At 61.9% G+C, this 26,135-nt stretch overlaps 2 protein-coding genes across 8 annotated transcripts; both read right to left on the reverse strand.

Moving 5' to 3' along the window:
* Positions 1-563: 563 nt before the first annotated feature.
* LOC123602128 lies at positions 564-3,201 on the reverse strand. Of its 2 annotated transcripts, XM_045486419.1 has the most exons (3): positions 2,829-3,201; positions 2,489-2,619; positions 564-1,471 (listed from the first exon to the last, which is right to left on the reverse strand). In XM_045486419.1, exons 1-3 carry the CDS (start codon positions 3,125-3,127, stop codon positions 1,272-1,274), a joined length of 630 nt encoding a protein of 209 aa, XP_045342375.1. In that variant the 5' UTR covers positions 3,128-3,201; the 3' UTR covers positions 564-1,271. The 2 variants fall into 2 exon arrangements, 1 of the variants encoding a protein (XP_045342375.1); XR_006714378.1 differs by lacking the exon at positions 2,489-2,619.
* Positions 3,202-5,713: 2,512 nt separating this feature from the next.
* Positions 5,714-26,116, reverse strand: EPS8L2 (EPS8 like 2). 6 transcript variants are annotated; one of them, XM_045486423.1, is made up of 22 exons: positions 25,987-26,116; positions 23,341-23,448; positions 23,201-23,256; positions 22,360-22,424; positions 14,902-15,063; positions 14,206-14,355; positions 14,057-14,136; positions 13,822-13,964; positions 13,675-13,745; positions 13,382-13,508; positions 13,062-13,150; positions 12,787-12,861; positions 12,433-12,581; positions 12,182-12,314; positions 11,910-12,022; positions 10,573-10,678; positions 9,802-9,915; positions 9,363-9,435; positions 9,009-9,189; positions 8,771-8,903; positions 8,511-8,617; positions 5,714-5,792 (listed from the first exon to the last, which is right to left on the reverse strand). In XM_045486423.1, exons 2-21 carry the CDS (start codon positions 23,382-23,384, stop codon positions 8,534-8,536), a joined length of 2,148 nt encoding a protein of 715 aa, XP_045342379.1. In that variant the 5' UTR covers positions 23,385-23,448; positions 25,987-26,116; the 3' UTR covers positions 5,714-5,792; positions 8,511-8,533. The 6 variants fall into 6 exon arrangements, with proteins under 6 accessions (XP_045342379.1, XP_045342376.1, XP_045342378.1 ...); XM_045486420.1 differs by lacking the exon at positions 5,714-5,792 and having other exon boundaries at positions 7,675-8,617; XM_045486422.1 differs by lacking the exons at positions 5,714-5,792; positions 25,987-26,116 and adding an exon at positions 25,859-25,980 and having other exon boundaries at positions 7,675-8,617.
* Positions 26,117-26,135: the final 19 nt, after the last annotated feature.

The following is a 26,135-nucleotide window of genomic DNA, read 5'->3' on the forward strand; positions in this document are numbered from 1 at the left end:
AGAGAGAGCATGAGCCGGGGAGGGCGGAGAGAGAGGGAGAAAGATAAAATCCCAAGCAGGCTCCACACTGTCGGTGCAGAGAACAGCGCAGGGCTTGAACCCGCAAACTGCAAGATCGTGACCCGAGCTGAAGTCACCCTCAACTGAATGAGCCACCCAGGAGCCCCTGGCTTTCGTGTTAGTCTTTGATGAATCTCGGATTGATTTTGTGCATGTTGTGAGGTAGAGGTCAGGGGTCATTTTTCTCTACTTGGTCAATCTTTGTTGAAAGAACCTTCCACTCGTCGTGGAAATACAAAAATAGGAAAGACACACCACAGAAGAAGCTCATTAAATTAAAACCACAGGGAAATATCTCCAACCTCTTACTCCAATGGCAAAAATACCCAAAGGCCAGCAATCCCCAGCGCGGGGGAGGCCGTGGAGGAGTGGAACTCTGGAATGTACCATGGTGCGAATGAACTGTTGGGAGAAGGGTTTTGTGGTTTCTTATATGAAATTCAGCACCTACTGACCCCGTGAACCAGCCCTTCTGCTCCTCAGATAAAAACACGTCCACGCAACAAGCTGCACACATAATCATAGAAGTTTTAGTCCAGCCCCAAACTGGAAACAACCCAACATCCATCAGCAGGAGAAGGGGACAGGCGGGCGGCCCCACGCAGGGAAATGCTACCCTGCGACGACAGGAAGGGCTAGCGAGCCCGGCAGTGCCCTGCACAGCCCTCAGGAGCGCTGTGCTGCCTGACAGGAGCCAGACACCGAAGGACGCATGCCAAGGATTCCGGCGTGTTAAGTTCACGGACAGGCGGGCTGCCTCTGGGGGAGGCTGGAGCTGACCGGAAGGGCCACAGGGGAGCTTTCTGGTGCGATAGAAATACTCGCCCCGGATGCTTAGGAGTGTGGGCAGGTGGGTAGCAACAGGTCCCAGGAACTCTCGACATGTGCGTTCTCTCCCCGCCCAGACCCACCGAGCCAGGAGCCGTGGGGCAGCGAGGACGCTTTCCCGGCATGTGAGCGTCTGAAAACCTCAGCCCTGGATCTTTCAGGGGCAGCGGACACTCAGTGGAGACATTTGTCAAAACACTTTGAAATGTACACTTCACTGTATCAAGTGAGACCAGGAAAAAAAAAAAAAAAAAGACAATTACAGCAAAACAAAACAAAATACGAACCATCAGAAACAGCCCCTGTTTGGCAGCTGCCTGCTGGTTCTGAATGTGACGGCCTAGAGGGGACAGTCTGGCAGATGCAGAAAAACGGGTGCCGTGTCAGTAAGGTGTGGGCAGCGGTGTAGGGCCCGTGCCCCGCGTTGTGGCCTGGGAGGCGGAAGGCCAGGGGCGAAGGCGATCTGCGGCTCCGGGGGAAGGACCGGCTGGTCCGCCTGTGGAGACCTCGCCCTGGCGGTCCTTGTGCTGGCGCTCGCCCTCCCTTGGCCGAGGCCAGCAAGACGCTGGGCACGGTTTACTGCCTGCGGGGTGAGAACGAGATGGGTGTGCGTGCGGGTCCAACCCCTGGTGCGATTCCCCGGAGGCGGAGGCGGGAGCTCTCACGGGCCCTTTTGGCAGATGCAGAACGAGGCGCTGGGTCAGCAAGAGAGGAGGACATCCCGAGGGGCCTAGCCCTCAGTCACTCTCAGGGGGCTGCCTGACTGCCAGGGCAGAGGAGGGAAGGGTCCGTGGACTTTGCACCTGCTAATCACACTGACTCAGGGAAGGCCGGGACTGTTTCCTCCAGCCTTGCACGGAAGGGGCTGTGCCCGTCCCTCAGCCTTCCGGGAGCCCCGGGAGCCTCACCCTTTGCTGCTGTGTTCACCACACTCCCGCATTTAGGAAGGTGGGTCTGTAAACCTTTGTCCTCAATATGGCCATCCCACTTTGCAATTAAAAACCCGGAATCGTCGCCCGACATTTACAATCATCAGGGGACGCCTTCCCAGGGGCACCTCAGGCCTCCCTTCCCACAGATAATCGGGCCGCTCTCTGGGCCAGCCATCCCCCCGGAAAGGCAGACGATGCTGGGCCTCGACGGCTGGATCCCTGCCCCAGAAAAGTCACTGGTGCCCCTGGCGGGAGGCCAAGAGCAAAGACAGTGGCGGCGAAGGTATATTTGCTCCCTTGCTGCCAACTCCACGATCCCAGTGTGTGTGTGCTTCAGGAAGGGGGGGGGGTGGCGGCTAGAACCCAGAGGGACCCATAAGTCACTATATTGCCACACGGATGTTCTGACAGAAGCCCAGACAGTAGCCTTAAAGGGCCAGAGTTTGAAATGTAAGTTTTGGCGGAGGGGGGGAGGGGGGTGAAGGGGTGAAGCCAAAGCCTCAGAGTTATAGAAGCAGAGGGTGAGGAGGGGAGCTTGGGGGCTCTCTCTGGGGGAACATCTGGAGGCCTGCTGGCCAGCTCTGGCGCCATCCAGGAGGGCTAGGGTGGGGGCCAGGGGCCCGGCCCCTGTGCCTCAGCCCGCCCTGGCTCAGCCCTCCCCAGGATACCCCGAAGCCCTGATCCAGCAGGCCTGTGCAGCAGAAGACAGGGATGACACCCAGGGCCGTCTCGCTCGGGCTGCAGGGGACCCCCAGGAGCCTCGCTGGCACCTCTACCCAGGTGCCTGGTGTACGGAGCCCTGGGGACAGATCAGGCGGGGTCAGTGGGCGGGGGGCCGGCCCGGGAGGTCCAGCCTCACCGCAGGCCTTGGAAGCCGTGGACGGCCCACACAGCCCGGCATTCGTGGGAGGGGCCCCAGGACTGCGGCCAGACCAGGGCAGCCCCAGGGCCCGTGGCAGGAAAGAAGAGGGGCGGCTGAATGGATGCCGACGCTGTGCAGCCACATACCAGGAGCCGCGGGCCGGGCTGCCCACGGCGGCTTCAGAATAGGCCTCTGTGCGTGTGAAACGGCGCCTCACGCAGAGTGTCCCGAGTCCTCTCTTGCAGCAAGAGCTGAGCTCGCTCTGGGCGCCGAGCGGGAGCACGGCGGATCTGCCGCGCGGGCCGACTGGGCGTGGGGACCAGGAAGCCCGTAGGGCAGAGGCCATTGGTCTGTGCAGAGCAGGGACAGGCAGCAGGGAGGCCTTGCCGAGAAGCTGGCCTCGGAGCAAAGGCTCCAGGGCCTGGAGGAGAGCCAAGCAGGGCATCGCAGACCATCCCGCCCTCCACAGGGACCTGGGTCAGAGCCCGGAGGGCTTGGAGCACGGGGCATTGGCAGCGGGTGGGGGGGGGGGGGGCTGGGGGGGTGGATGGGGTAGGACTTGGGTTTTATCTTTTTATTTATTTTCGAGTTTTATTTATTTAGGTAATCTCTACACCCCAGGTGGGGCTCAAACTCACGACCCCAAGATCAAGAGTCACATGCTCCACCGACTGACCCAGTCAGGCGCCCCAGGACTTAGGTTTTAAAGGATCTGTCTAGGGGCTCCTGGGTGGCTCAGTCGGTGGAGAGTCCGACTTCGGCTCAGGTCATGATCTCCCGGCTTGTGGGTTCCCGCCCCGCGTCGGGCTCTCTGCTGACAGCTCAGAGCTGCTTGGGATCCTCTGCCTCCCTCTCTCTCTGCCCCTCCCCTGCGGGTGCTCCAGCTCTGTCTCAAAAATCAATAAATAAATGTCAAAAAAAAATACAGGATCTCTCCGGGCCCCGTGTCATGTCAGACTGACGCTGGGGGGGGGGGGGGCACCGCTTTTCCCAGGGGCAGGGACAGTGGGTGAGGCCGCACGCAGAGTCTGCTGGTAGAGCTGGCTGTGTGGGAAGGTGGGGGGGGGGGGCGAGCGGGTCAAGGGTGGGGGGCAGGGGCACCCTCTGGTTCAGGTGGGAGGGGAGCAGCAGGAGGGTTAGAGGTCTAGAGCTCAGGTCTGGGGTTAGCCTGGAGAGGCACTGGGTGTGGGAGCATCGCTGGGGGGAGCGTGGATGGCCCCGGGGGACGTGATGCTCACGTGTGATCCCCTCACACGAGGCCCCCGGAGTCTCCAGGTTCCCAGAGACGGAGAGTGGACGGTGGGCGCCAGGGCTGGGGGAGAGGCCGGGGGTCCGGGTTTCACGGGGACAGAGCTTCCGTTTGGGAAGATGGAAAGTTCTGGAGACGGAGGGTGGGGATGGGCGCACAACGGCGTGAAGGTGCTTAGCGCCCCTGAGCTGCACGCTTCAGAGTCGGTGAAGACCGTACTTTCTATGTTGTGTGTATTGTATCACAATTACAAAATAAAAAGAATCTGGGAGCGGCCTAGCTGGGTGGCTCTGCCCGGGCTGTGTCACCCGCAGGTGTAGACGGAGCCACTGCACCCTGTCCCACCCTCGTGGCCATGGCGGGAGGCCCCTGTTTGCAGCCACGGGTGCCTCCCCGCGGCTGGCTTGTCCTTGTTGGCGACCTTGGGCTGGGGCAGGTGAGGCTTGCCTTAAAAACTCTCTTGCACTTTTTAAACTTCCTGCTTAAAGACGCGAGCGGCGACCACGAACGGCATTCGGGGCAACGCACGCAGGTTGTGAGGACAGAAACGCGCTGGTCGGAAGGCCCCGCGCCTGTCAGGACAGCGGTTACTCTGGCGGTCGGGCCGCCAGACTCAAGGTCATGGGCGGGAGGGCGACTATTTGGTCGTCTGAATCTGTTCCTGCTTTTTAATTTATACGTTGCTTCCCTTTCAGATCCTTTTCCTGCCACTAAGGAGCGCTTCCAGCGTCTACGCTTACTCGGTTTACTCCCCTTCTCGCAAGAGGGGTATCGTTTCTGAATCTCGATTCTTCCCTTTTCGTCCGCGTGCTTCGTTCGCACGGTGTGACTGTCACCCTCTCATTTCCTCACTGAGCACCCTCTCCCACATGCACCTGCATTCAGTTTCTCCCCCTGCCCGGCTCTGCTGTGGCACCCACACGCCGCTCCCCTGCTCCCCGCACCCGCAGGGGGCCCTCGCCCCTCCCCCGTGTGCCCGCCACGGAGGGTCCCGGGGGGGGGGGGCGAGCTCCGGGGGACACGCAGACCCCGGGGGCCGTCCACGCGCCCGTCAACCTTGGCCATTGGCCAGCTTCCTGCGTTTGCCGCTTCCCTCTGCCTTTCTCCGCAGGCTCACTTCGAGCACCTTCTCCGGGGTGGCGGGGTGGGGGGGGGGGAGGGAACTTGCGGCTCCCCCACAGCTGCCCACGCACAGCTCGGCCATTTCCCACCGCGAGTGCGGGCTCCTGTTCCTCGGCAGGGGTGCACCTGTGGCGTCCACGTCAAGGGCTCTCAAAGCCGGGCCTCGGGACCCTTTCACACGGTCAAAAATTACCGAGGGTCCCGGGGAAGTTTTGTTTACGTAGGTTGCCTCTGTCGGTGTTTACTATAGCAGAAAACACAACTATGAAAATGGAAAGGCACACGCTTATCCTTCCTTCAACAACGGCACCGATAGACCAGGCGCCGAACCGCCCCCAGCACACAGCTCGTCAGCGGCACGAGGCAGGAAACACTGGGAAGATGTCGTTCGGGGGGTTTCCCGAGGCTGTGGCCCCAGCGGGTGCGTGGGTCCCCCGGTCGCTTCCGGCCCTCTACGCGCCCGCCAGTCCTGAAGGAACAGGTCTCGCGTTTGCCCGGTCCTCGTCAAGCGTCTAAAAACCCTGGCTTAATCCAGACCCTGAAACCTCACAGTACCCCTCGTCGCCCGCTCACCCCTCAGACCCCGCTCAGTGTCGACAGGCAGGCGAGCCCCTGTAGCTCGAGATCGAGCCACAGTCACGTGGTGGTATCTTGGGGCGCCGGCGCAAAACGGGTCTTCTTCAAGCAACGTGGCGAGAGGAGGGGCACCGACGGGTGTTGTGCAGATCTGGACGCCGGGCTCCATGCAGGAAGGAAAAGGAAAAGCCTCTTTTTAAATGGCAGGGAAGCCTCCCCACCCCCTGGCCGCCCCGTGTGGGCTCAGCCGTGGGATGTGAGATCAGCTGTCGGGGAGGGGGAGAGGGGAGCCACGCCGGTCGCGGGAGGGCCACAAAGACGCGCCCGGCCCCGAGACAGAGACGGGCGTCGTCTCAGGAGACATTGGCTCCAGCGTAGCCGGGCACAGGGCGGATGCCGGACGGCAGCCCACCCCCCTTGCCCAGTGTGCGGCTCCTGGCTCCGCCCATGGTCAGACGCTCTGTGGTCCCCACCACCCCTCCAGACCCTCCTCTTCCCCGCTTGGCCAGTCCGGTGTGGGAGGCGAGGAGGTGAGAGGTTAGGGACGCAAATCAGGCCAAGCCGCGTTGGAGTCCGACTCCTCCCCTGCTCTGGGGCCCTGGGCAAGTGGCCTGGCCCCTCAGTGCCTTGTTCCTCAGCCTTGCCTACTCCACAGACACTGAGGTCACCAGGGGGCCAGGGAGGGCGGAGCTCGGACATCCCCAGTCTGGGAGCCCCGGCCAGCAGTGCCCTCAGAGCAGAGGGCACAGTGACTCCTCGCAGCTGTCCCGATAGCTATGGGACTCTGGGCCCATCCCTGCGCTCCCCAGCGCGAAGGCGGTGTCCCCAAAGCCCGGACCATCCTGGTGAAGGCAAAACCCTGCTGGGTGGGGGCAGGGGGCGGGCGAGTGGGGGGACTGGGAGCAGGGGGAGCCGGGGTCCCCACCACTGCTCCAAAGGAGGGGTTCAGCCAAATAGGGCTGGGGGGGGGGCGGTGTCCAGTCAGAGGCCCATCCCTCCCGGTGGCTCCGGACTGAAAGTAGCTGTGGGTTTCTGGAAGGAGAGCCAACACCCCATCTGATCCCTTTTCCTTCTGCGTACTATTTCCCTGTCTCCCGGGTTCTGCCTGGGAGGATCGACCTTCCTCTCCCAGCCTCGGGTCTGGGGGAGGACCGTCCTCTCCTGGGGTGAGGAGGCCCCAGTGGTCAAGGCTGGGTGGTGGTCCAGAGGGCACGGCAGTCCCAGCTCCTGCTGACCCAGCCCTGCTGCCTAGACCCGGCCCCACGCGGCCTGTCCCAGCTGAGAGTTGGGGCTTCTGAGGCCTGAGGGCGGGGCCGGGCTCAGCGCCAGACCCGACGACAGCCCTCTCCGTCCCCCAACCCCACAGGTACAACCTCTGCATCCGAGCCCCCTGCGGTTGTCCTGCCTGCCACATAGAGACCCCAGGACTGGTCCACCAGCTGCTTGGGGGAAACACGGGTGGAGACGCCCCCCATCCCGCCAGGTACTAGGGTGCCCCCCGGGACGCCAAGCACCACAGCACTCAGAGCTGCCAGCAGAGGGCGCCAGAGGCCTCCTCCGAGGGTGGGGCCCATGTGAGCTCAGGTGGGCACTGGCCTGCGGTCAAGTGTCCTGGGGCTCAGAGAGCAGCCCACTGTGTGCTCAGGGACCCCTCCACTCCTGCACTGACGCCATCACAGCTGACGGCCAACCCAGTCCCATGTCCGTCCATCCACGCCCTCCCCTAGGGTGCCTCCCTCACTCAGCTTGGGGCCGAGATTGGGCCTTCTGGACCCCTGGCCTGAGTCGGGGGTCACGGCCAGCAGAATGGGCAGGGCCCCCCTCAGGCCCTCACCTCCCAGAAACATCCCCCAGGCCCGCTCGGACACATGTGCAGGCGAGGGGCTCCTGGGCGCACCCCCTGGGGTCAGGGGTAAGTGGCCTCACTTGGGATGTCCACGGCCTGCCCTCTGCCCAGTGGCTCTTACAAAGGGTGCCATCGCAGGGGGGAGCTCCAGGCCCACAGTGACCCCATCCCCACCCGCAGGAGACAGACTGGCTGCGAGCATACTTAACTGGTTTAATGACACGGCCTTTGAACCTTGGTCACCTGTCATCTCTGCAGAGTTCAGGGCTCCAAGACTCACCCACCACCCACACAGCACGCAGGGTGAGCCTGGCCTGAGACCCGGTCAGAGAAAGTTCCTTTCTTGGGCTCTGCCTTGGGGGCAGGAGAGGCGTTGGGATGGGGGCGTCGCAGGCCATGCTTGGGTGAGAGCATATCCAGTCCAACCTGGCTCCCCGCTCCCTGAAAGGGTGGAGCACGCACCCTGCCCCAGTGGAGCCTGGAGCCACCCCCCCCCCCGGCCACCTTTGGGGAGCGATGCGCTGGGTGGGTGCTGTGGGCAATACCTGGGGGCGAGGCCCCGCTCGGCGCCCAGGGTGGCTGAGGCCTCCTGCCCTTCTGGCCCACAGCCCATCCACAGGCACGTGAGAAGCAGCAGCCAGGGGCACGAGGTTGGGGCCAGGGTCACAAGCGCCAGGAGGAGCCCCCATGTGAACGGGGCGGGGGGGGGGGGCAAAGGATAAATCCCGGCCGCCGCGTGGGGGTCCTGTGGCCTCAGGGAGGGGGTGGGTCTGAAAGCCGGGAAGGGGGCGGGGCGGGGCTGGAAAGGCCACGGCTCTGGCTTCAGGGGCAGGTGCGTGAGGGGCTGGCATCTCCAGGCGGCTAGTTTGGCGGAACAGGGCCTTGGGGCAGGCAGCCTGGGGGGGGGGGGGCCGAGGCGCTGGGGAGCCTGAGGACAGGCCACGTGCCATGAGGCAGGCGAGGGCCCCCAGCCGCCCCCCACTCCACGTCCATGATACGAAACATACACACATCCAAAAATAACCCTCCATGCACTGGGGTGGGCCCTGCCGGCGGCTCTAGCTGTCCTCCTCCACTCTCCTCTGGTTCTTGGAATGAAACCTGCTCATGAGTTCCTCCAGCTCCGAGCCACCTTGCTGCTTCTGGGGAGGGAGGGGTGCGGCAGCCTCAGCCTAGGGCCCCGCAGGCCAGGGCCCCAGGGCCTCCCCCTCGGCAGGCGGCAGGCCATCTAGGAGCGCGGGTAGGGGGGCGGCGGTGGGGAGCGAGGCGCGGGGCGGCGTGGGACGCCCACTCACCTCCAGGACCGCCTTCTGCACGGTGAGCTGGCTGTACACGCGGATGCCCTCCTCCCCACACACCTTCTTCAGTTCCTCTTTGTTGAGCGAGAAGAGCTGGGGTCCGGTCAGAATGCCCAGGTTCTCCACGATCCTGGGGCCGGGGGCGGGAGGGGGGTGGGCGTCAGGGCGGGCCCCCCCCCCAGGTGAAGGCCTCGCGCACCCCCGCGCCGCCCCGCCTGCGCGGCGCCCCGCTCACCGCGGGCTGAAGGCCTTGGCTTCCAGCCAGGCGCGGACCTCGTGGGGGTCGGACTCGTAGGTGAGCGGCAGGCCCACGGGCTGGCTGCGCTCCACGCGGAAGTGCCGCTGCGGCTGCGTTTTGATGTTGCTAATCTTCTTGATGAGCTCGTCGTTGACCTCGTCCATGTGGTGGATCAGCTCTGCGGGGGGGGGGGGGGGGGAGGGGACCCTGCACTCAGGCCCCACCCGAGCTGATCCAGGGCTCCCCCACACTGGACGGGGACCCTCCTCCCCCTGCCTCCCCCAGGGCACCCCGGGCCCCGGACCCGCACCCCGTCCGCCGGCCCTCATCCCCCAGCAGAGCGCCTCTCACCTTCTTTGTTCCCTGCGAAGCTTGGGGGCAGCTTGTGGGTGGGGCTGGCAGGACCCCAGTATTTCAGACTGGCCTGCAAGGGTGGGGGAAAGAGACGAGCGGGTGGGGGTGCCACCAGCTTCAGCTCCCCCCCTCCCAGGGCCTGGCCAGCAGGGAGGACTCCAGGCCTCAGAGCAGGGGGTGGGGTGGGGTATTTGGGGGGGCGGTGGGGGGGTGTTTTGTGGGGGGTAGGGGGTGGGGGGGTGAGGGATGTGGGGGTGGAGGGTGGGGGGCGTGGGAGTGTTTTCTGGGGTGTGGGGGGTGGGGGGTGGTGGGGGTGAGGGGGGCGGGGATGTTTTGTGGGGGGGGTTGGGGGTGGGATGGGGGGAGGGGGTGTCTCTCCTGAGATGTGGCTGCCCCCGCTCCTCCACGACAGCAAGGTCCCCCTCCTCCCGCTCACCTGCTCTGGGGGGACGTCCTCCAGCCGAGTCTCGTCCAGGATGCTGCAGGGCACGTAGCCGGCCTGGCCGCTGCGATTCCGAAGCTTCCACCACTGGTGGCCATCTTCCAGCACCTGTGGGCCCCCCTTCCTCTCGTCGGGCACCAGCGCAGGGTGCGGGAACCCCTCTTTACAGGTGCGCCAGAGAGAGTTCTAGGCGTCTCTAAGCTCAGCCTCCCCCCAGTCCTATGGGGCTGCCATGAGCCCCCCCTAGGAGCCCCCGCCCTGCGCAGCCTTCCCTCCCCCCCACGCGGCTACCTCTCCCCACCCCGCTGCAGCGGCCTCCTGCGAGGTGCCTCTAGCCTTGTACATGTAGATCACCCACCCCCCCAGCCCGCTCCACTTTCTGTCCCCCGCTGGATGGCCTGGATTCAGGACTGGCACCAGATGGACGGGGCCTCAAGGGGGCTCCAGGGCTGGGTGTGAATGGCGAACCCTGGCTGAGTTGGAGGGTCCCCCAGATGGGCACAGGGAAGGCCCATCCTCCAGCATGAGCCCAGCCTAGCCGAGCACAGGGGCCCCTGGGCCCCCTCTGAGAGACCCAAGACTGGGAAGCCTTTTAGCCAGGCTGTTTGGGGGGGGGGGCAGGCTGTGGACCCAGACTGGAGTCTGGGGGTCGGGGTCCCGGGGACGGGGTTGGACTGACGTGCCACGGGCCGGCATCAGGCAGCCTGGCTGCTGCCTGCGGTCCCCCCTGCCCCCCCCCCCCCCACAGCCCAGGCCCCTGCTCACCTCCAGGACCTCGTCCTTGAGCACTGACAGCTCGTTGGCATTCCGGGCCGTGAAATCGTAGAGGATCCTGACGTACTTGGCCATGGCCGGTGCAGGTTCGTAGCCCCTGCGTGGAACAGGAGGGCTGAGGCCCAGGGCTGGGCCCGGGGAGCAGCTTCGCAGGTGCGTGCTGCTCCCGTTCAGCTCTCTGAGGTCGCAGAGGAGACAGGCTGAGGCGCATCAGCCGGGAACAGAAACTGTTACAGCCCCAGAGCGCCCGGGGCCCCACGCGGAGGTGGGGGCCGTGCAGCGGGGTGGGACGCCGGGGCCCGTGGGCACAACAAGGCCTGCCCCAGCCCAGCCCATCTCAGGGGTCTCCGGGCCCGGCCCCCCAGGGGAACCAGAGCCAGACCTGTACCCGAGAAATGACAGGGCACTGCCGCGCCTGGAAGCAGGGGATCGCTGAGGGGGGCCGTCGGTACGGCACAGAGGACTGCCCGCGAGCTGCAGGGGCGTGGGGTGAGGGGCTGCCCTGAGCGAGGGTGTTCCCGCCACAGCAAGGAGCTGGCCCGTGGCTGCCCCTGGGCTGGGCTGTCCCCCCTGGTCAGTCTGGGCAGCCTCCTCACACAGCTGTGGGCCTCGGGACACCATGCAGGCGAGGGGGCCGAGGCTGACATGGCTCGGGAGCCAGGACTGGCCGGGCTGGAGATCAGAGGATGAAAATGTGTCTTCCGGTGTGGCCCTGGGCGGGGCACCAAGGACATCAAGCTGCCGGTGTGCAGCAGAGAGGGGCGTGCTTGTTTAAGGTACAGGTTTCGGCCCCCTCCCCTCCTGAAACCGAATCCTGGGATCTGGCAGGGTGACGAGCATCGCAGACAAATCCGGGGCCAGGAGTGGGAACAGAAAGGAGGAGGTGGGGGAGAAAGGGGAGGAAGGGAGGGGAGTCCCCCAGGCCCTGAGTCTGTTGAAGGGTGTGGGGGGGGGGCGGGGAGAACGACTGTCCGTAGCTCAGACCTTCAGTCTCCTCTCTGGCTCTGAGGTTAAGCCTAAATCAGTGCCAACGAGGTGACAGGGATTGGTGGCCTCACTTAAGTTCGGCGCCTTAGTAAACTTCTAACGGTAATTCTGAAACACACGTGAGAAGACGCAGAAAAGGATGATGGCTCAGGCTGATGAGTTTATGGCTAGTCTGGGATATGTTCTAAAGTCAGAAGGAAAACCTGGTTCTAGTTTGGAAAAACGCTATTTTGAACATCACGAACAAAACATTTGCCGCCACCTGGTGGCAGCATACTCACGTCAGAATCTCCGCATTTCCAGGAGTGAGTGCCACACTCTCGTTTTTAAGAGGAACTTACCTGTGAGCATGCGGGGAGCCGACTGGTGGGAGGACGTCCCCCGGAGGTGTGGGCTCAGGTACGAGGCTGTGTTTTGGGGAGTTTCGAAAGGAAGGTCGGCTCACTGGAGTCGGCTGTGGGGAAGAAGGGCCACCGGGGCTTGGCATGGGGTGAGGGCCAGGGTAGGGAGGCGTGGTGAGGGCAGTGGACAGAGGTGGGCTGAAGAGGTGAGCACCGGTGGAGGACGCAGATGGCCAGCGGCGCTGGGGGGGGGGCGCTGTGGCTGCTCTGACCTCGTCATCTGGGGCAGACGCCAGCCCCTCCACTTCCCAGGGAGCCTCCTGCAGCACATCCAGGGGTGGCTCCCAGCCGCTGTGGAACTTGGGCACGTAGAGGGGCACCTGCGGTTCCCGTGGCCACTCAGAGCTGGGGGGGGGAGGTCCTGGGGGTGAGCTACGCCCACCCACTGGAGCCCAGCCCACCCGCCAAGTTCGCACCCCATGCCCTGCCTCACCCCTCCCGCCCTCCCTGCCTGCTGACGCACCGGGGGCGCGTCCATGTCTCCCCCAGGGACTCCCACAGCGTCGTCTCCTTGGGGACTAGGTGGCCTCGCAGGAAGCCCACGGCGTCGCGGGAGAACATGGGGCTGGTGACGGAGCATGCGATGTCTGGGCCCCCACAGGTGCTGACGATCTGGGGCACAGTGGGGTTCAGAGAGGGCCCTGCCCACCGGCCCCCAACCCCAGCTCGCTCACTCGCAGCACCACAGGCCAGCACGCTCGCCGCGTGGACGCGCGGCCCCAGCCGCCTGCGCGAGGTGGGCACTTGCGTCCCCCCACCTTCAGCCAGGGGCAAACCACCCCGGGGCCCTGCTCCCCACCCCCCCAGCCCCAGGCACCAGGTCTAGCGGTCCAAAGAGGAAGTGCACCAGTTCCGCCGCGCTGGGGTTCTGGATGTGCTTCTGCAGCTTGGCCTGGGGCGGGGGGCACACAGATGGGCGGGGGGATGGCGTTGGGGATAAGGGGGGCAAGGACCCGGGCCCCCCAATGTCGGCACAGAGGAACAGGACGTGGGGGCAGACAGACGGGGGGACGGCGTTGGGGATAAGAGGTGGCAAGGACCCGGGCCCCCCCAATGTCGGCACAGAGGGTGGGAAAGACTTAGTGTACTCACAAGCAGGTTGATAGCCAGCTTGATTTTCTGGAAACAGTCAACAAACTCGGCCTCCGAGGGGGGCCGTGCCCGGAGCGTAAGGACGCCCTCTGGAATGTGGGGCAGTGGCTATGAACCTGGCTGGCCCAGTCACTGCCCCCAGCAGCCACCCGGCAGCCACCTGCTCAGGCTGGACCTCTTGCAGCCCAGTAGCCACCTGTCCCCGTGACCACTATCCACCCGCCTCAGCTGCACCGCGGTCTCTCCATCCTCTCAGGCACCCCCCCCCCCCCCGACCCCAGCCGCTGTCCCCTCCGGCCTCCACCCCACCCCCTCCGCACCTGCTGGCCCCTTCTTCCCCTTCTTCTTCCCCCTCTTGCGCTGGTTCAGCTGTTTGAAAGCCTCGGCCGCCTTCTGCAGCCGAGCCACGAACCACTCGATGTCGTCCAGGGCGCAGTTGAGGATTTGCTGGGGTCAGAGCGGAGGCAGGGGTCAGTCTGAGGCGCCCCCACCAGCTGCAGGGACAGTCCCACGCACTGTCTCTTGGTCCCTGGCCTGGGGGAGGAGGTGGCTGCTGGCTGGGGGCTGGCCGGAGGGGCCCACGCCTGATGGGGGCTCGGGCCGCGAGACCCACCGTTTCCTTCTCTATCTTCTGGGCCAGCACAGCCCGCGGCTCCTCGTCCTGCGACTCCCGACGGCGGAAGCCTGGATGCGGGAGGCAGAGTCAGGTGCCACCGACGGCGGCCGCCCCCTCCCGCTCCCTCCGGCTCCCTCCGCGTACTCGGCTCGCTGAGGGGCACGGGCGGGCCCACTCGGTTCTTGCTGGACGGAGAGTCACCGCCGTGGCGCTGGAAGGGGATGGGGGCTGGGCCCTTGGGGGCGGGCAGGACCGACTGCCGCTGCCGGATCTTCTCCCGGTGGCCCCTGCAGTGGGGGGGGGGGGGGGGGACAGAGGCCCGCTCAGCCCGGCCCCGCCGCACACCCGGCCCTCCCCGCCGCCGCGCTCCCCCACCTACTTCAGGGTCTGCGGCCGCATCTTCTTCCCCAGACGGCAGTCGGCCAGCGCGCTCTCGATGTCCTCGTGCACGAGCTCCGCCTGGCGGGACGGGGCGTCAGGCCGGCTCGGGACCCCGCCCCCGCCCCGGCCGCCGCCCCCCCCCCTCACCTCCACCTCGTCGCAGTAGAAGAAGTGGATGTCGGGCTTGCTCTGCTCCGAGTCCTGGCACACGAGCAGCAGCACGGACGGGTACCGCAGCTGGTCCAGCACCGTCTGGCTGTGCCGCACGGTGGGCAGCGGGAAGTTCTCCAGCTCTTCCTGGGAGGCAGGGGGCTCGGGTGTGGGCTCAGCGGTGCCTCAGGGTCGCCACCCCCACTCGTGACTCGAGCGCGGGCACCGCCGCGGACGCGCGCTCCCAGCCCCGGGGGCGTGGGCGTGAGTGGCGAGCCCGGCCCGTCGGGGGCGCCCGCGGACACAGACGCACGCGGGAGGGGCGTGGCTCCGACGCAGACCCAGGCACGGACTCTGCCAGGCCGTGGCCACAGCCGTGGCACGCCGGACCCCCGGACACAGCCAGGCCCTGTGTTGGTACGGCGGGTGGACGGGCTCTTGCCAGGGGTGGACAAGGCGCTGCTGTCGGGACACGGCTCCCCCGGATGCTCAGCCCCGCCCAGGTCTCCCTGCCCTGCCTGCTGCCCCGCGCCCTACTCAGCCTGCCCCGCCCCCGCGGGAGCCCCGCCCCCAGTGCAGGCCCCGCCCCGCGGGAGGCCCCGCCCCCAGATGGAGCCCCTCCCCGCGCCCCGCCCGGCGGTCCCGCTGAGCGGCTGGGCCGTGTCCCTGCGGCCCTGCCGCCACCCACCGCACCTGGGACTCCACGTCCAGCAGCCGCAGTGACTGGTCGTTGACCTGCAGCAGCATCTCCTGTGTCCAGACCTTCTCCTTGGAGCTCAGCTGCACCAGTTTCCGGATGGCGTCCTCCACAGACGCGATGGCCTCACTCTTGTCCATGATGAACGTGGCCAGGTGCTGGGGACGGGCGGGGGAGTCACTCTGGGGAGAGCCCTCCTAGTGCCCAGAACCAGGGCCGAGGGGTTGCACCCCGGGGGCCTGAGGGGTCATGCCCAACCCTGGGAGCCTGGGGTGGGGGGGGGGGCGGACATCCCCTGCCCTGGGGGGTCTGAAGAGACACAGCCCTACCTTAAGGGGAGGTCTCTGCTCTGCCTTCGTGGATGTCCGTGGGGCCCGCGGACATGCCCTGATAAAACCCTTGGGAGTCCTACACGGCCGATCCCTCGCCCTTCCCCATCTCCTGTAGCTGGGCTCCAGGAACGCTAGCCTCCCTGCTCCCCAGAAGACCTGGTTCAGGGTCACCGCAGGGCCTCTGCATGGTCTGTCCCCACCTTGCCTCCCCTACTCTTCTCCAGCTCTCTTTTCCTTCAGGGCTCTGCTCAGACCTGCTGTTCCTGCCTGGCCACGGCATCACTCCAGCTCCTGGCCTGCCCTGTTTTTATTGACCACGATCCGACATTATGCTGAACATGATGTGCTCCTTTGTTTCTTTTCTGGCTGCTGGGTTCACTGCTGTCTCCCCAGTGCCAGGGACAGTGGCTGGCACACAGTGCTGGAATGGCCATGTGGGGAGCTCATGTGGGGTGGGTCTTGGGGACTCTTGGCCAGCCAAGCCCTCCCTTTCCAGGGACCCTCCTCCTTCCTCTGTCTCCAAGACTGACCCAGGCTCCTCCTCCCTCCAGACTCCCCCGTGTGTCCCACCGCTGAAGTCAGTCAACAATGCTTCGACAGTCGGGGAAACACTATATTAAATTCTAGGCAGTCAAGACCCAGCTACAAAAGTGCTAGAAGAAAACACTGGATGATTCCTGAAGATCTCAGAAAGGCCTTCTTCACAGAGGGACTTCCCTAAGCAAGGAAGAAAATCCAGATGCCCAGAAGAAATGAACGAAAAATGTGACTTAATCTGCTTGGGAAAAACAACCAACCAAACAAACAACCACATACGAAGTAAAAAAAAAAAAAAAAAAAATTGGGAAAAACAGATGTAATAGATATAGCGAAGGCTAGTTTTCTTAATATTTATAAAGACCACTATGCATTACAGTGACAGCTCTTACTTGTTCAAGGCTCTACTTTGTTAAGCAAAGTTATTAAGAATACCGACGATAAACGAATACACGAATGAAAGAGATCTGTGACTAAGTAAAACAGTAACACCCCGGTAGAAAAATTGGCAAAAGACACGAACCAAGAGTCTCCAGGAAAACCAACATTTTAAAACTAACGTTTTAACATAGGAGACTGCATATAATCTCAATAAAATCATCGTGAGTGCAAGTCTGGCACTACTCCTTCTGGAATGAATCGACTGCCGAACGTTTTACTTTCTTTTTCTTCAAGTTTATCTATTTTGAGAGAGGGAGAGAAGAGAGAAATCCCAAGCAGAGCTGGACGTGAGGCTCGAACTCACAGACCATCAGATGATGACCTGAGCCAAAATCAAGAGTCGGATGCGTGACGGGCCGAGCCCCCCAGGTGCACCGTTTTACGTCTTCTATTGCCCAGCACTGACGGGTCCTCGCGGGTCACATGCGCAGGTCAACTGTGCAGAAGTGGGATCCCCACCCTGCACGCGCCAGGTGCTCTGGGGAGAAGCCCAGGACACCTGGAAAGGCGAACGCACTCCCTTGTCACAACTCAGATAACCCGAACACGTGTGCAACGTGGCACGGGCACCAGGCTGCTCCCTGCAGCCCTGAGCGTGACAAGAAAGGGTGGTCCCAACCTACGTGAGCATCAGCAGTCAGAGGGATCAGTGGGCGGCGGGACACGAGGCTGGCCGTCCGCGCGAGGCAGGGTGAGCCCCAAAGCACACGTTGTTAGCAAAACCCGCACAACCAAACCAAAGAAAGCCACGCACCCGGCCGCAAAACAAGTCTAGCATTTTGATGGAAACCCCGCACAGCGCGCTCTCTGACCCTCGTGGTGGTGAAATAAAAAATCAGTACCATTTGATAACTAGAAAACCCTCAAATAATTGGAAATTCAGCAACACGCTCCTACATAACAACCGATGGGTGAACGAAGACACGAGAGAAATAAGAAAATCCTCGAGAGACAAACGAAAACGAAAACACAGCACAGCACAACGTAGAGACGCAGTACGAGCAGCGGGCGGGGGCGTTCGGAGCTGCAAATGCTCACACGGTCCCCAGGGACAGGCAGAAGATGTTCCGAACTGAATGACAATAAAGGCGTGGGCACCAGACTTGCAGGATTTCGCTAAAGGAGTTCATGGAGGGGGACGTACAGCTGTAAATGAATATTAGAAAAGAAGGGAAGTTTGGGGCACCCGGAGGGCTCGGTTGGTTGAGCGTCTGACCTCGGCTCAGGTCATGATCTCACAGTTTGTCAGCTCGATCCCCGAGTCGGGCTGGCTGCCGTCAGCACGGAGCCTGCTTCGGACCCTCTGCCCTCGCCCCCTCTCTCTCTGTCCCTCCTCCGCCTTGCATATGCTCTCTCTCTCTCTCTCAAAAATAAATAAACATTGGGCGCCTGGGTGGCTCAGTTAAGTGTTTGACTTCAGCTCAGGTTATGATCTCGTGCTCCGTGGGTTCGAGCCCCATGTCAGGCTCTGTGCTGATGGCTTAGAGCCCGGAGCCTGCTTTGGATTCTGTGTCTCCCTCTCTCTCTGCCCTTCCCCAGCTTGTGCTCTTTCTCCCTCTCTCAAAAATAAATCAACATTAAAATAAATAAATAAACGTTAAAAAAGAAGAAATATTTAATATCAGTGATATAAGCACTTCCTTTAAGAAACTAGAAAAAGACAAATAAAACCCAGAGTAAGTGGAAGGAAGGAAATTAAGAGCAGAAACCAACAAAGTAGTAAACAAACAATAGAGAAAAATCAACAAAGCCCCAATTTGGTTCTGAAAAGATTAATGAAAGTGATAAACCCTAGCAAGATTGATTGAGGGGCGGGGGAAGAGAAACATAAATTATCGATAACGAAAAATAAAAAAGGAGCGTCTGTGTGGTTCAGTTAAGTGTCCAACTCTTGATTTTGGCTCAGGTCATGATCTCAAGGTCATAGGATCGAGCCCTGCACTGGCCTCTTCACTGACATCTTGGAGCCTGCTTGGGATTCTCTCTCATTCCCTCTCTCTCTCTGCCCCTCCCCTGCTCTCATGTTTGAACTCTCTCACTCTGTAAAAAAAAAAAAAAAAAAAAAAATCTGGGGCACCTGAGTGGCTCAGTCGGTTGAGCGTCCGACTTTGGCTCAGGTCATGCTCTCGCAGTCTGTGAGTTCGAGCCCCGCGTCGGGCTCTGTGCTGACAGCTCGGAGCCTGGAGCCTGCTTCGGATTCTGTGTTTCCCTCTCTCTCTGTTCCTCCCCTGCTCTCACTCTGTCTCTCTCTCAAAAATAAATAAAGATTTAAAAAATGTTTAAAAATCTATCTAGAGATATGTGTGCACTCTAGAAAAAAAATATAATATATATATGCATGTACTCTCATGCTCTTTAAAAAATATATTCAGGGGCGCCTGGGTGGCGCAGTCGGTTGGGCGTCCGACTTCAGCCGGGTCACAATCTCGCGGTCCGTGAGTTCGAGCCCCGCGTCGGGCTCTGGGCTGATGGCTCAGAGCCTGGAGCCTGTTTCCGATTCTGTGTCTCCCTCTCTCTGCCCCTCCCCCGTTCATGCTCTGTCTCTCTCTGTCCCAAAAATAAATAAACGTTGAAAAAAAAAAATATATTCATATATATAACCTTTCTTTCCCACAAAGAAAACCTCGCATTTAGAGGGCCTCATAAGTGAATCCTATCAAATACTTAAGCAAGAGATAAAAACAATCTTCCACAAATTCTTTCCGAAAACCAGGGAGGAGAGAATGCTTTCTCACTCACTTTTCCAAGGCCACCATAATTCTAACACCAAAACCTGTCAAGGCTTTGCAGTAAAAGAAAAATTACAGACCAACATCTCTAACAAAACATTAATGCGAAGACAAAATATTAGCGAATTCGTGCATCAACACATAAAAAGAATAACACACACGCACACATGAAGTCTGTCCCGGAAACGCGAGGTCGGTTCAACATTCGAAAAAGTCCTATCAGTGTGACGGACTTACGTTAACAGTAGTGAATACAACTCTAGATTCAGAGACAGCATTTGACAAAGTTCAACACCTTCCACGATGAAAGTTCTCCGCAAACAAAGAATGGAAAAGAGCTTCCTCGGTAATAAAACGTATCTACAAACATACAGCACATACAATGGGGAAATCCTGGATCTTTTCTTCTAAAATTGGACACGGGGCAAAGATGTCCACTTTGCTGCTTGTACTCAGCACTGTGCTGGTGATCCTAGCCAGGGCAATGAGGTACGAAAAGTAACGTGGCTCCGAATAAGGTATTAGGCGCTGTATTTCAGGCAACCTGATTGTGTACAGAGTAAATTCGATGGATCTACAAGCAAATCACTAAAACAAGTAAGTGAATTCGGCGTCTCAGCACACGCAGTCCAGGTGCAAAGGTTCCTCCGTGCGCTAGCCACGGCCAATTGGAAAATGGCTTTAAAAGAAAAACCAGTACAGGGGCGCCTGGGTGGCGCAGTCGGTTAAGCGTCCGACTTCAGCCAGGTCACGATCTCGCGGTCCGTGAGTTTGAGCCCCGCGTCGGGCTCTGGGTTGATGGCTCAGAGCCTGGAGCCTGTTTCCGATTCTGTGTCTCCCTCTCTGTCTGCCCCTCCCCCGTTCATGCTCTGTCTCTCTCTGTCCCAAAAATAAATAAAACATTAAAAAAAAAAAAAAGAAAGAAAGAAAGAAAGAAAAACCAGTACCGTTTACAACAGTGTCGACAAGCCAAATACCCGAGGAGTGTTTTAACAAAAGACACGCAAGTCCTCGGCGGTGGAAACAACAAACGCTCCGAGAGAAGTCAGACAAGCCACCGATACGGGACGAGATCCCGCGTCCACAGGCAGGAAAGACTCGGGATCATTTAGATGTCAATTCGCGCTACGTGGATCCAGAGGTTTGACTCAATGCCGGTGGAAACTCTAGCGGGCTTTTCTGGGGGCGGGGGATTGAAATGGACAGTTTGATTCTAAAAGGTAAAAGCAAGCACAAAGATCTTGGAAAAGTCGAGAAAATCTTGAGGGAAAGATGAAGTTGGAGGGCTCACGTTGCCTGATTTCAAGATCGATGATACAGCTGCTGCTGCAAGTGAGACCGTGAGGCAAAGGGGTCCGTGGACAGATCCGTCCACATTCAGCTAAACGCTTCTTGACAAAGGCACCAAGCAAGTCAACCTCCGGGAGGAGGACAGTCTTCTCAGTATGGCTGCACATTTGCTACAGGGAAAAACTTAGCCTTAAGTCTCCTACCCAAAAACTAATTTCAAATGGATCACAGACCTGAGTGTAAAAGCCTCAACTCTGGAGTTTCTAGAAGAAAACACAGGAAGAGATCTTCAGAGCCTTGGGTCAGGCAATGACCACTCCCCACCCTCCAAAAAAAATAAACAAAAAACCCAAGAAAACAGCCCTGACCATAAGAAAAAGTGGATATGGTTGGATATCATCAAAATTAAACACTTCCGCTCCTCGAAAGACAGGTCAAACCCACAAGCCAGACTGGGAGAAGATATTTCTCATCCACACACCTGACGATGTGCGCAAACGACTCCTCGCGGTCCAGAAGGCGGATGTGTACACGCAGGTGGACGGAACGGACCATAGGAAGGGTCCCCAGGGGTGGGGCACGGCTGGTGGAGATGCCCCCTCCCCCCGCCACTGCAGCCTGCGGCACAGACTTGTTCTACACGTGCGCTTTCTTGAAATAAGTTTACCGAGCAGAACAAAGTGTTATAAGCTATATGAATTCAGTTATGGGAAGGGAGGGATTCTCCAAAAAGTAAAGCTTCAGGGATGTAGGAGAGCAGTGTTGTTGACAGTGGGGAAGACTGACCACCGGGGTCAGCATGACTGAGCTTTGGGGTAATGGAGCTGTTGTGTCCTGACCACGGTGGCACTGACTGCAACCGAACCGCCCCCCGCCCCCCTCAGCGTCACTGTCAGCTAACTTAGAGGCTTGAGCAGCCCCCCACTGCCAGGGTGGGTCTGATCTTGCCCCCACCTCCCCCCCCTCTCTCTGTGCTTTGGCTTTCTCGTCTGGGAGGGCCAGGCCAGACCACTCACTCCCCCAGCCTTGCTGCCTGCTGGGTGGGCAGGAGGGGTGCCCCTGGGCTGGGGTCTTTCCACAGGCTAGCTTGGACCAAAGTCCAGAAGGGCTGGGAGTCCCCGGTGGCATAGATGATGGCTCACCAAGGACGGCAAAGTCCCCACGACCCCGAGAGAGGCGGCTGAGCTGCCTGGGAAGGAAGGGGACGCGCTGACCTGTCCTCACTAGGTACCCTGCCCTTGGGCCCTGAGCCAGCAGCAGCCACCAGCCTGGCAGGGAGGGCTGCTCCCTCAACACAGCCCAATTCAAGAACCTTGGAACTCCCAATGTCTCTGCGGACCCATTGTATAGACCAGGAACCTGAGGCTCAGACAGTAGTGACACGCCCGGCTTCTGTGGGTGTGAGGGGGTTCTATGTGCGTGTGGGGGTCTTCGTCTCGCTGGTCCAGGGCCCCCCTTCCTGGCCCAAGCTCTTCCTTCCCGGTGCAGGGCCCCCCTTCCTGATCCAAGCCCTGCTTCCTGGTCCAGGGCCCCCCCGCCCCTTCCTCCCTTCTCAGCCATTCTCAGCCCTGTTGTCCTACAGGTTTGGACAGTGGCTAGGAACCAGGAAGGTCACTTAAAAAACATATTTCCGGAGTTCTAAGTGTGAAGCAAAACTGACCTAGAGTAAAAACCCTCCTGAGCTGGCAGCTGGTCTTAAGTTCAGTTAAGCAGTCTGGACTCTCACTGAGCCCGCCAGAACTGGCCATGCCAGGCTTTCTCTGCAGAAGCTCAGGAAGTGTGTCTTTGTCCCACCTAATGCCTCCTAATCTAGTCCCTTGTTTGGGGGCCAGGATGGCCAGTTTCCCTCCGGCAGGTTTTCCCATCCGAGCGTTGCCAAACAGCACCCGAGGCTTGTCCCTGCCTGGCCTGTGTCGGCCACCGGCATCTCCCCTCCCCTGACATAGCTCCAGGGCTCCTGTGTCCCCCAGACTGTGACCTCCCCGGGACTGGAGGATAGGCGTGGGGCAGTCCTTGGCTCTGGCTGCCCGCTGTGGGTGTCAGAAGCTGGGCTGACCCCTTCCCTCTGTGCCTCAGTTCCCACACCTGCCCAGGGACCGGAGTGCTCCTCAGGGGCTGGCCTCACCTGGACGTGGTACTGGGAGGTCTCGTGCATGATGATGTTGGAGTTGGAGTACTTCTTCCTCTGTTCTGAGCAGGGAGCCACCGGTCACTCACCCCCCAGGGCAGGACCCACAGCCCCTAGTTCAGGTGGGGCTGGACTCCCAGGTTGGGCCACAGGGAGGGCCAAATGGAGGCGAGGGGTGCTGCCACCAGAAAGGACTCAAGGGTATGAGATGTGAGTGAGCCCCCCCGCCCCCGCCCCAGGATGGTCCCTGCCTAGGAAAGGACCCCCAGCTCAGAGCAGACCTCAAGGGGTCTGTCCTTGAGGGGTGCAGGAGTCTCAACAACTCCTCCCATGGAGGCCCCTTGCCAACCTTCCCGGGAAGGGGTCCAACCCAGGGCTTCCCCCAACTCCCAGAGCTGCCTGCCAACATCTCCCGGCCCCTCCCCGGCGCTCCTGACTTTCCAGACAGGGCACCGAGTCCAAAGGCACAAGTGTGTGTCTGCGGGGAGGGGCAGAGTCGGGGGAGGTCCTGGCTGTCCAGGCCCCGCCCCCGCGGAGCAGACACCTGGCGCTCCACCCAGCCTGAGCCCCGCCCCCCTGGGCTATCCGGTTGCAGCGAGGAGGGCAGGGCGGCCGAATCAATATTGATGGTTCCTGAATTATTAGTAAAGGCCTCTCTCCTTACGGCGAGGGAGGGAGGGGCCTGAGCAGCTAGCTGTTGCTTAATTAGGGTCCCGGGGCCTCCTTTGGGCACCCAGGGCTCACGTGCCTCTCCCCTGGTGCCCCAGCCCCAGCACAGCCTGGGGGAAGGGGAGTGGGCGAGACCCCACGGCCCCGTCCGTCCAGGAGACTCACTCACCAAACAGGTCCTTGGCACTCATCTTGGCCACACCGTCCGACCGGCCCAGGCTGCCGCTGCAGGGGAGGGGCGCCGTGAGGGCGAGGCCCACACCTCGCCCCTCCCTGGGGACTGCTCCGCAGGTGGGGGTGGGGACTCACTTGGCAGCACCGGGGCAGCAGCTCACGGACCCCAGCTGGCTCATGGCGTCCCCGGTCGTGGCTGGCGATGGGGGGGTGATGGAGGCCTGTGTGGCCTGGGTCCAAGGCCTAGCGGACAGGGTAGCTGAGCTGACACCTCACTGGGGCCTGGTCAGTGGCTTCAGGGCTCCCAGGGCGCGGCTTGGTCTCCTGCTCCACCCACCACAGGTCCAGAGGCTGCAGCCCTGGCGTCCTGGCCAGATTCCCCAGTGTGCTTGGGCGGGGTGTCTTCAGGGAGCAGAGCCCTGCCTCCTGGATGTGGCAGGACCTCCCAGCCCATGTCCCAGCTGTCAGACGTGTGCCCCTATCTCACTCCACAGGGAGCCCCAGGGCGGGCCAGTAGAGGGGTCCCACTCCCGAGGCTATCTGGCGTGGGGCTGCAAGGACAGTGTCCTGGTGATTCTGAGATGGGACTGGGGGAGGAACCACCTTCCAAGCAGAGGGAATGCATGTTCAAAGGCCCTGAATCAGGTGGGAGCCAACATGAGAGGACAGCAGCACAGAATGAGACTGAGTCTGGGATGGGGTTGGGGGGAAGGGGTGGCCCTGGGGACCCAGAACCCAGAACCCAGTCCAGAGGGAGCCCACCCTCAGGGGGGTGAGCAGAGCCTGGTATCCCTGGGCCAGGCTAACATGTCCTATGGTGTCTGCGCCCCATGGGGACCTCTGACAAGACTGTCCCTCTGTGGGGGGTTCAGTATTGGGGGTCTGCTGGAGTGGGTACTCATAGGCCAGGAGTGCTGGTACCTGGGGGTGGGGAGCACCCTAGGACTTTCTGGTTTGATCAGGTCCCACCTATGAGGAGGGCTTCCAGGAGGTGTGAGGGGTCTGGGGGCTTCGGATCACCCCTTCCCATGTGCCACTGAGGGTCCTGGCTCTCTCAGGATGGGTGGGAGTAGGGGCTTGGTCAGATTCCTCTGACCATCTGCCCGTGGAGAATGTCCGGAATGCTCATGACCTCAGTGAGTGAGCCAAGTGTTTGCTTAATGGGATTCCTGATGGGCTGAGCCAAGGGCACTGGGCACGTGTGTCCAGGTACACACACACCTGGGCAAAATCCAGGCCTCTGGGCACACACAGACAAGCACAGGTTGACACATGGCCCTTCTCCTTGGGGAGCCTAGGCTGGGAACACTGTGGCCTTCACCTCCCTGGAGCAGGGCGGCGGGGGGCCTCGGCAGGGCCAGCCAAAGAGCTGAGTCCAGGAGCTGGCATCTGGGTTGGGGAGCAGCTGGGGGAGGGGCCGCCTACAGGCCCATTCCAGTCAGCTGACCGGGGCAGGGGAGCTGGGCAACCCCAAGGGAACCGGACAACACCTGGGGCCCAGGCTGCACTTTGGTTTTACTGCGGCCATTTTCCGGGTGCAAAGGGAAGGCCAAGCAGGGTACCTGGCTGGGCCGTGTAGGAGGCCCGAGCAGGGCAGGGAGGGTGGAGGCACCAGCCCCAAGTTCAAATTCCAGCTAGGGCAGGCAGGCCGAGTGACCTTGGGGAGGAGTCGGCTTAAAGCCCAGAGGAAGCTGGGTGGAGCCCTGGAACAGGGGACCCCCCAGGCGCTGGCTGTGCTGGGGTCTGGGAGCTACAGGCTGGGGAGGGCCCAACCAGGTTGGTAAGCAGGGACAGGCCTGGGAAGCCTGAGTGGGGGAGGAGTGGGCTTAAGGCTCACTGGGGAGGCAGGCACAGAGGACCCAACAGACAGGGCCAGGGGAGTGACGAGCCACTGAGGCCCTGTTCTAGGCAGGCATCAGGAGAGGCCTGGGCAGGGCCCTGGGGGGGGGGTGGGGGGTGGGGGAGAGTGCAGAGGTGGGGAAGGAGAGACGTCACCAGCTGGGCCCCGGCTCCCAGCGCTGCTGGGGCCACCTCCACCTGGAGTGGGGGCAGAGGTGGTTTGTGGGTACGCCTGAGAAGCACCTCAAGCCTGCCTACCCTCCTCCCCTGCCACCAGGGACACCTTCATGCACAGGGACCACCCCAGGCCAGCCTGGCCCAGGGAGGAGGGACCCAGGGTAGCCTCAGGCAGGGCACCGGCAGGCCCCTGCAACACAGCACCCAGCCTCCTCCTCCCTGAAACTCCCACACCCCTTGACCCAGAGCCTGACCCTAGCCTGATGTTTCCTTCTCGCTCAGACACCCAGGAAGTGCCTCCTGACCTGACAAACAGAGAGCCACTGGCTCACCTCTGTCTGGTGTCTGGCCGCCAAGGAGGCCCAGCCTGTCCCGTGGAAGGGGGGGGGGGGGTTTGGGGCCCCTTCACCGGAGGAAGAGGGGTCCCCCCCCCCCCCCCCCCGCCAAGCCCGGGGCTGGGAGGGGGCCGGCTGACTCAGGTCACCGCCGCCGCCCCAGGACCAGGCGGGGCAGACCAGGCCGCAACGGCACCGGCCTCCTTGGCCGCGGGTTCGGCTCAGCGCTCTCGCACCCCGTTGCCCCTGGCGCCCCGGCCCGGCCCAAGGATTCAGGCCAGAGCCTCCAGTTTCCTGGCTACCTGGGGAAACTGAGGCCGAGCCGGACCGCCGTCCGTTCGCGGGGCTCCTGGGTCGCTCCTTGGCCAAAGCGCGGGCGGCTGCCCGGCAGGTCGGGGTGCGCTGGGTGGGAAACCGTGGGGGCGCTCACCTGCTGCTCCCGGCCCCGTGCCCGCGCCGCCGGTGGGTGCCCTGGTCCGCGCGTCCGTCCGCACGTCTGTCGTCTCCTCGCCTCGGCGCCCAGGCTCGGGCAGCGGGAGGGACGCGCGGCTGGGCCGGGCCGGGGCGGGGCCGCGAGGA

Source organism: Leopardus geoffroyi, chromosome D1 (assembly GCF_018350155.1).
Source record: "Leopardus geoffroyi isolate Oge1 chromosome D1, O.geoffroyi_Oge1_pat1.0, whole genome shotgun sequence".
In the NCBI taxonomy this organism is placed as follows: domain Eukaryota; kingdom Metazoa; phylum Chordata; class Mammalia; order Carnivora; family Felidae; genus Leopardus; species Leopardus geoffroyi.

Coding starts and splice junctions, on each gene's coding strand:
- LOC123602128 (XM_045486419.1), bottom strand. CDS start 3,127: ATGCCCTGCTTGGCTCTCCTCCAGGCCCTGGAGCCTTTGCTCCGAGGC. Junction 2,620..2,828: donor AGCCCGGCCCGCGGCTCCTG/GTATGTGGCTGC, acceptor ATCTGTCCCCAG/GGCTCCGTACACCAGGCACC. Junction 1,472..2,488: donor TGCTGGATCAGGGCTTCGGG/GTATCCTGGGGA, acceptor CTCACCCCGCAG/GCAGTAAACCGTGCCCAGCG.
- EPS8L2 (XM_045486423.1), bottom strand. CDS start 23,384: ATGAGCCAGCTGGGGTCCGTGAGCTGCTGCCCCGGTGCTGCCAA. Junction 23,257..23,340: donor TGCTGCCCCGGTGCTGCCAA/GTGAGTCCCCAC, acceptor CCTCCCCTGCAG/CGGCAGCCTGGGCCGGTCGG. Junction 14,356..14,901: donor TGCTGGACGTGGAGTCCCAG/GTGCGGTGGGTG, acceptor CCTGCCTCCCAG/GAAGAGCTGGAGAACTTCCC.